General features: G+C 43.9%; 1 protein-coding gene across 1 annotated transcript; it reads left to right on the plus strand.

Moving 5' to 3' along the window:
• Positions 1-4,759: 4,759 nt before the first annotated feature.
• LOC133900725 (uncharacterized) lies at positions 4,760-8,754 on the plus strand. The gene is made up of 2 exons (XM_062341949.1): positions 4,760-5,144; positions 6,900-8,754. Exons 1-2 carry the CDS (start codon positions 4,776-4,778, stop codon positions 8,610-8,612), a joined length of 2,082 nt encoding a protein of 693 aa, XP_062197933.1. The 5' UTR covers positions 4,760-4,775; the 3' UTR covers positions 8,613-8,754.
• Positions 8,755-9,249: the final 495 nt, after the last annotated feature.

The raw sequence follows: 9,249 nt of genomic DNA on the forward strand, positions 1-9,249 counted from the left end.
CAAGATTATTGTCTTGGACTCAGAAAAGAGAGATAAGTCAACTTACCAAGTCCTCATCGACATGCTAAATAAGTAAAATCGATCATTTAATCTTCACATCGATTTGCATCTAAGTTTAATTGGTATTCATATTCACATCGATTTGCATCTAAGTTTAAAAGATAGTATGATGTAGAACCGACTTTCCGGTATGCAGAGAATATTCATATCTTGCATTTCCTACTAAATAAAAAGGTTCAATTTATTCTACTGACAAATCATTTCCTCTTGAAGTGTATGAGGTAGTTAACCGGTAACGATCTTTGCGGGTTCTATATTCTTACTTTCATGCACGCATTCAGTGGAGACGGAGACGCTGTCATGTTTGATGATGTTAAGGTATGAAATTACATATCGATGCTATCTTTTCAATTTATATACGTGTTTAAGAACTAATTCTTTTGATTCTTCAAACGCAACACTTCAAACAACGCACAAGTGTCGTCGACGTATGAGAGACCTTTAGATGACACCATACCTTCTAGTAGAGAGTATGTGATAAGGAAGAAGTCAACCTGGGACAACGTATATGTGTTCAAATAACATCATATTAATGAAGGACATTAATTAATATGTATTAATGAATGATATGAATTACTAGGTATTAATGAATGTGTCTTTATTATTGATTTAAATTAAATATGTGTCTTATTGTATGCATGTATTAAGAGGGAGAGAGAGACAGAGAGAGGAGAGATAGAGGGGAGAGAGGGGAAAGGACAGAGAGGTAGGAGAGAGAGAAGAGGATTCAAAAAACTGCTGGCTCAAGGATTCAGCCGACAGTAATAATAAGAGCATCACTATCAGTTAAAATTTTGAGTCGGTAATGATAACCTTTTTCACTGTCGGTTCCTCGAGCCAACAGTGATAATCAGAGATTATTACTGCTTATTATCCACCACTAACTGATAAATTAGTAATGCGTGCTCCTCTGGCACCTCGCTAGGGACTTCTGCTTCCACCTGCAGGCCGCGGCCATTGTGCCACCTGTCCACGAAGCAGCCTATCGCAGCAAGGAGATTTCCAACTACATGGCGTACCTGCTGTTCGAGTGTTCCTCAACCCGGAGATGCTGATGGCCGGCGCCAGGCGCAGCCTGTTCAGGGATGCGTACAATGAGTTAAAAGGACAACGACGAGAAGCTACCACTACACGGGGCAGAGCTCACCCAGAAGATAATCCAGAAGGTGAGGGGCTACTCGTAGGGTTCAGGTGTTGGTCACGACGCTTGGGTGCTCGCCGAGGAGCTCATGCGTTTATGCATCCCCGAGGAGGGGGACAAGATGTGGAGGATGATCAGAGTAGAGATCACGTAGAGCGTCGATAGATATTTATGAATCTATGTCATTAATTAATTAACTAGTTATTTGTCTAATTAAAATAATTAATTAGTTGATTGAGCTGAACTAAAATAGATACAAGAATCACTCCACGTTCATCACTAACCCAGAGCGTGTGGTAGAGATGTTCTGCTTCTCCGCAACAAGGTGCAGAGGGTACCTGCACGCCAAGAGCTTGGGCAAGGGAGGGGAGTACCTCTCCTACGTCCGGCTCCTCCTGTCGTACATGGGGATGGAAACCTTGGCGGAGAAGCTGCAGAGGACGGAGCTGCACGAGCAAGGAGACATGGGCGCCGCACGCCCGACATCGGCTCCACCAGTGACAGCCACCGGCGACGAGAATGCTTGACGGGAAAATTGTGCAGTGATGAGAAGCTGTGGGGATAGTTTCGTCCTCATCGATTTCCTTGTCCGCACTGTGCACATTTGTTTCAGTTTGTTTCTTTCATTTACACGTGTTGTTGGTGTTTCTACTGCTGCTATTCTCTTGTTCTGCCGATCAATAAAGGTTATGCTATGTATTTGTATGCTTGTTTTTATTCTATGTCATTTGTAACACCTGTAATGTAGTTGGTCATCTTGTAATTGACGCATCAGCCAAACGGCCAAACACTATTAAGTATTGTTTTTCGAGAAATGGGAAACCAACTCTACAAGCGTGAACTCTTTATGGTTGCATTCAACAGTGTGAGTGCAGCATCATCCTCACAAAAACAAAGGCGGAGAAAAATGCTAGTCGCCGTGATTATCAGCTTATCTGGGTTATATGTCAGTGAAATGATAGTGTGTCAAAATCCTTATCCTCCGGACAGAAAAGCACCCACTAAAAAACGCACACAACACAACCGCACATTACAAGGAGAACAATGATTTAATTTCATGCAAGCAGTTTACACGGGCCCTTTATCGTAGGAACTTGGCTGTTCTTTATTTACCTTTTTAACAAAAAACTTCTCTTCTTTCCATTAATTTCACATACTTGTGCAGAACATACATATTGCTTTGTTCATGGTCGTTTTGGTCAGGACGCTATAGGGCAACGCTGACCGGATAATGTCTTCTTGCTGGCTGGACTTCTATTGGCTTAGGGCTCTTCTGCACAATAAACGAACTAGATTGTGATCTACTAGTGAACAGTATAAATATTGACTTCATTAATAAAATGTTGAATCTAGTAGTCTGGAAATGTTATAAATCTTTGAATTAACAAGTCTTTAATAAATGTTGCACCGTCAAGTCTTGTAATTAAAAAAGTTTGAATCAACTAGTCTTGAGAAAATGTTGAATCAAATATTCTGAAAATGTTGGATGATGTTTACCAAAATTTTATATCAAGCTAGGAATATTAAAAATGTCGAACAAAAATTGTCATTACTATCGGTTTAAAATTGACATCACTTTCGGTTTTTTGACCGACGGTGAATAAACGGCTGTGATAATCCATGATTATCACCATGATTATCACTGTCAGTTCCAGAACCAGCAGTGATAAATTGTATCACTACCGGTTCGTAACATAAACTGGTAGTTATACAATCTATCACTGTCGATTATTGATCATATTCCACTCAATTTGTATACTCAATCCATGACAAAAATAAAATAAAAAATGAAATATGCATGCATAGATTTTAAATGAGATTAGCATTACTAATGATCATATTAATAGTTTATACTAATTATAGCAAAAGTTTTCGACATGCTTACAATAGTGCAAAAACCCGAACATGCACGTCGACTAACCCTAAGCTAGCTAATTAGTCATGGTCGAGATGAAACTTGACCCACGAACGGAAGTTTGTGGCCTCGTCATCATCGTCGTCGTTGTCATCCTCATCGCCGTCAATGTCGCCGCTGTCGTCCTCGGCGTGGCATCGGTGTCATCCTCCTCCTCTGAACTCATCCAGGCCTTCTTGGCCCTTGGTGGCTCATCGATGAATACATCCCACACCTCATCGTTTGACGAGGGGGATCCTAGCGAAATGCCAGAATCAGAGGTAGAGGGTGCCTCATCCAATGGGGCCTCCTCCTCGGACAAGGACGTTGGTGTGGGAGGCATCCTTGGAGGCAGCGATGGAGGCGGCATCGGATCCATGGATCGCACGGGAGGTGGAGGCGGCTGGCGGTGGGAGAGAGAGAGAGAGAGAGAGAGAGAGAGAGAGAGAGAGAGAGAGAGAGAGAGAGAGCAAACATTTAAAGTCGCTGGGAAGATGATTGAGCAACCGGGCGTGTGAAACCTAGCAGGCGCGTGTGTGAAGACGTACAGATTTCTGAGTGTCACTATCTGTTCGTAAACACAACCAGCAGTGATAGCCATTATCGCTGTCGGTTATAAAAGGCATGTCTTTTGATGAACTAATGTCGCTGCCAATTCTTAGCTACAACTGGCAATGATAATTTGAATATCACTGTCGGTTCTTGTTGGCGTGGTTTTTTATGTGCGGCTGAAGCTTAAGAACTGACAGTGATACGTTATCACTACCGGTTATTTTTGAACTGACAGTGAAGAGAGAGCGCAAATGACCCTTTTTGTGGTAGCGTGGAGTCAGTTAGCCTAAAAAGAAAGGAAAAATAATCTCAAAGACAAAGATTTGATTTTGACATCCTTTTGTAAAGCACTCCTTTTTTTCTGAATATATTCCGTTAAGCCAGTAGTAGAATTACTTGTGTTGTACGGCAAGCCCTTATGCCAAAGCTATGAGCATGTAATGTTTCTTCTTTTTTTGTGTTTAATAATAAAACCTCACGTTAGTTGTTCGAGGTGTATATCAGACAAGTTAAGAAAAAAGATTCCAACGGTTGCTTGCATTCATAATCATCATCATTTTCTTTAGCATGTTACTTTAAACTTTTATATATAGTATATATGGTCCTTTTCTCCCTACACAGAACCTCTCAACTCTATTGATCTGATTTGGTGCAAGAACAATAGACCCTCGAATCCCTTGCATATGAGGAAGGTGGGAGGAACCGAGGAAACACTCCTTGTTACAATAGTAATCGGGACTAAAAAACTCCAATTGAATTCCCAATCTCCGGCGTCCGACAGAATCTGCTTCAGCAAGTGTCCACACAAATAAAAATACTCGAATCCGCAAAAATAAGCCATGAACGCAACAGAACTGATTGAAGAGAAACTGACGAAAATACCTGGCCACGTCTCGGCTGGGCTGCTGCCTTGTGTCTGAGAATTCTCCTACTGTGTGTCTCGGGACATCGTTAAGCTTCTTTAATTTGTTCAAAGCTGGTGGACAGCCTTGTGTCTGAAAAAAGAAGCCTTCCAAATTAACCAAAAAGAGGGGCGTGCTAATACTACGATAAACTCGTAGTATTTAAAGGAGAGGGAGGGACGAGCTCGGAGATATCCCCAGCAAGGCGCGCGCTAGAGTTGAGAGCATGGGTTTCTCAGAAGCCGTGCAGTGGTGGGACGAGTGGCAGCTGCGACTCCTCGTCCTTGCCAGCCTCCTTCTCCAGTACTTCCTTTTCGTCGCCGCGCTCCTGCGCAAGCGTCGCATCCCGCCATGGCTGAGATCCGTAACCTGGCTGGCCTACCAAGGCGGCGACGCCGTAGCCATATATGCCCTTGCCATCCTCTTCAACCGCCACGAGGAGGAGGAGCTGCTCACGCACCCCGGCAGCGCGCACCTGGACACGCTCTGGGCGCCCATACTCCTGCTGCACCTCGGCGGGCAGGACGGCATAACAGCCTACAGCATAGAGGACAACGAGCTGTGGGGACGGCATTTTTTAATCGCGGTGTCTCAGGTTAGTGCAACGGCCAAGTTACATGCATGCATGATTTATGGATCTAATTAACATACTACCCCGGTTTCAAAAACGAAAATTAGATATTCATCGGATTAATCATTTTACTAAAAAAATATCCAGGGGGCAAAGGTTTTTTGGAGTGCTGCTACTCGGGCTTCCAAGAGGCTACTTAGCCCAGGATAATTTTAGTATAATGGTCACTGAAAATGTCAAGATTCTTATTTTTACTTTCTCTCTAACACATAGTTTAAGGAGTATAGTTTAGTCAAATCTGTTTTTAGAGACCGCGATTCAATGCTGGGTCTAATATACATTTATATTTATCAAGTATCTGGGATATATATTGTTTTATACAAATATTGAATTATATTTCTACAAATTGGACGTCCACACACACACACACACACACACACACACACACACACACACACACACACACACACACACACACACACACACACACACACACACACACACACACACACACACACACACACACACACACACACACACACACACACACACACATATATATATATATATATATATATATAGCACAAGAGCCATTTGGGAAACATTTGTACAAATCACAGCAAATCAATATAAAAAGATTTCACAAAATTCCAGATGTAGCCTATTGTGTATTTGAATATCCTTTAAAATTTTAAGTTCAAATCTAGAGTATGTTAAACGAAACAAAAATGGGATAAGATTGATATGTCGTCAATAATAAGATTTGTCCTTTTCCTGCTCCTTTTTTTAATTGTCATTTTTCTGAAATCTCATTTTTTTTTATTATTCTCAGTATGAAATGATAAGTAGAGTAATTTAAGGATTGTATCTACAAATATTTTAAAAAAAATTTATAGTAGTTTGGTAAACAAACTAAAAGTTTGTGCTTATGTACACCAAATAATGCTTATGCACGGTACCAGATATAGATAGGCACACACCGATTGCTGGCTCTTTTAGAAACCTCCACGCATCTAAATAGATAAAAAATAGAAATTACTTTTTTAACTAGAGAAAAATACAGATACTCTATATTTTTTGTTAAGAATTTGTAGATCAAGTAGTATAAGTTAAGTAAAAACAAATATGCAGCTTAGGATTTGAAAAGTACATCATCATTATTTGAAAAATTAAATTGAAATTAAAGAAACTACGGTACCCATAATTCCAAATACATATACATTTGAAATAAAATTTCCAAAAACCACTTTATTGCATATTCGACGGGCATGTTTGACATAATTTTGAATGGACTTATGGTTGTTTGTTTTGTATTGCGACTGTGCATTCTGGCCCCAAAAGATTAATAAAAAAGCAAACGGGTAGAGTCTAGGATTAATTTAGCAAGCCCATCTCGAAGTTACGATGCCAAATAGCCTTGGTTCTTGGAGATTCAGCTTTTGAAGAATCGGCTTCCGCTGTCAAAAAGAAAAAAGAATCAGCTTTTGGAGACGGCGAAAGCAAATATTCTCTGATGACGTTGTTTAGAACAAAAGGCTTACAATTGTCCCTATACTTTATAACTCACCTTTGTCCAAAGATTTCAATTTCGTTTTACAATTTTTTTTCATCAGTGAATTTGTGAAATTTTGTCAAAATTCAATTATTTTTTGCCCTCTGCTTGAGTCCCACGAGTCAGTAAAAAAGTTTCAAAATTAGATATTTCGTTCTACCTCTAAAATTCCCGAAAATTTGTCAAAATTTTGGCTAAATTTTAATCCTGCCTTTGTCATATCTCAGATCACCGTAGCCATCTACGTGTTCCGCAAGTCGTGGTGGTCCGGGGACGACATATTGCTGCGAGCAGCGATCTTGCTCTTCGTCCCCGGGATCCTCAAGTGCCTGGAGAAGCCATGGGCTCTCAAGCACGCTAGCATCAGCAGCATCGCGGAGTCTTCCGGTTCATCGCTGGAGAAAACCCTTCGCGACGACGGCACTGTGTGCAAGAACGTCGATTCGCTCGATCAATTCGTGCAAGCTGCAGCTGCGTACGTTCGGGGGGAGAGCCATAGCCAGACGCTTCCCGGACAGTCCGGCCACAGAGTGAAGCATGAGCCCTACCATTTCTTCGTCGACCTCAACTACCCGTACTCCATTCGCCTCAGCAACCTAATGTACATGTCAAAAAGTAAACGGAGAGACGACGGCAGAGCGCACGACCGGGTGCACGCCGCCCTCTCCAAGGCGTTCGACCGTCTCTACACCAAGCACAAGGCGAGCTTCGGCGGCCTGCTGCGCGCCGCCGTCGTGTTCCTGACGTTCGTGGGCATCGGGCTCTTCCAGAAGAGCCACAGGGGGGCGTACGACGGCGCCGACGTCACGGTCACCTACATCCTGCTGTGCTGCACCGCCGTCCTGGAGTTCATCTCGGCCTGCTTCGTCCTGGGATCGGGGCTGCCATTGCCTGACGACCAGGTTGCGCAGTACAACCTCATCGGGTACCTGGCCCGCAACGACAAGCACCGGTGGCTCATGGAGCTCGCGCGCCGGTTGAGGTGCAGGGATTACCTCGACCGGCTCTGGTGCACGGCGCCCTGCGAGCCTTCCCGCGGCATCACCCAGCGCGTCCACGACCACGTCGCCGGCGGGTGGAAGGACAAGAACTATTATGTACATGACGCGGACACTCAACCTCAAATTGCGCGGACAATTACTTACCGGTGGTTCAACGACTGCCGCGGCCAGTGGACTGTCAAGAAGGAGCTGAGCGGCGACAATAACAAGACACTCAACCTCAAGCAGAGCCTGCGGAGGCCGTTCGACGAGAGCGTCCTCCTCTGGCACCTCGCCACGGATTTCTGCTACTTCGACCACGTGGATACAGGCAGCGAAGCCACCCGCCGCAGCAGGGTGATGTCCAACTACATGGCGTACCTGCTGTTCGTCAAGCCGGAGATGCTGATGCCCGGCACCAGGCGCAGACTCTTCAAGGCCGCCTCCTATGAGCTCAAAAAATTGTTGTTCAATCCGCCGCAGGATGGAAAGGAGCAGGCGGAAAAGAAGACGACGGGAGAGAAGAAGACGGAAAAGAAGGCGCCGCTCGGGAGCAAGGAAGAGCTGGCGCGGAAGATAATCCAGAAGGTGAAGAGCACCAAGGATAGCACCAAGGGTTCAGGTGGTCTTGTTCGCGAAGCTTGGGTGCTCGCCCAAGAGCTCATGAGCATAGACGACGCGAAGAAGGAGAAGACGTGGAGAGTGATCGAGGGCGTGTGGGTGGAGATGCTCTGCTTCTCTGCCGCCAGGTGCAGGGGGTACCTGCACGCCAAGAGCTTGGGCAAAGGCGGCGAGTACCTCTCCTACGTCTGGCTCCTCCTGTCATACATGGGCATGGAGACCTTGGCGGAGAGGATGCAGAGAACGGAGCTGCCCGCGGAAGGAGACACGGGTGCTGCCGTGATGACAGAAGATCCAACATCCACTACGGCGGTGGAATCCACCGGTGATTGCGTTTGACGGTCACATGATGCGCTGGGCAGACGAGAGATTTTCGTCCCGCCGCTTTGTTTCCCTTTTCCTGCACATCATTTGTTTCAGCGTGTTTCTTTCACGAATTTATGTTGGTGCTGTTCGTCCTTCTGCCATTTCACTTGTTCTGCTGGTCAATAAAAATGTTATGTAATAGCTGTTCGTTTGTACTTTGTGTCACCTACGTATATTATTGTGGTTTGGTCATCCTGTTCACAGTTCACACATTGGCCAAGGATCCAAACGGCATTTAACTTTTTTTGTGAGAAATATGAAACCAATTGTTTTGCGCTTTCAAAGGTGCAAACTTCTGTTTTGCCCTTGGATTTCTTCGTACAAGCATGAACACTTAGCAGTGGGTTCAACGTTCTGAGTGCACTGCAAATTACATTCGACACGACAACATGTCTTATTCAATATTTTTAACCCATTGTAAAGAACATCCATTTTACTACCCCCACTGTTCATTTTGTCCATTCAACTCACCATACAAAATTTCATCTCATTTTACTACCCTTAACTATTTAAAGTGGGAGTTTTTTTTTTATCCCTGATGAATATTGCCATTTTTGTTTATCCTCGTACAAATACTGTTTTTGGTTCAAATTTTGTGATGTGATAGACA

This window comes from Phragmites australis, chromosome 19 (assembly GCF_958298935.1).
Source record: "Phragmites australis chromosome 19, lpPhrAust1.1, whole genome shotgun sequence".
NCBI lineage: Eukaryota > Viridiplantae > Streptophyta > Magnoliopsida > Poales > Poaceae > Phragmites > Phragmites australis.

Excerpts from the sequence above, each read along its gene's own strand:
- LOC133900725 (XM_062341949.1), top strand. The coding sequence starts at position 4,776 with ATGGGTTTCTCAGAAGCCGTGCAGTGGTGGGACGAGTGGCAGCTGCGA. Across the intron at positions 5,145-6,899 it reads TTTTAATCGCGGTGTCTCAG|ATCACCGTAGCCATCTACGT; the intron begins GTTAGTGCAACG and ends GTCATATCTCAG.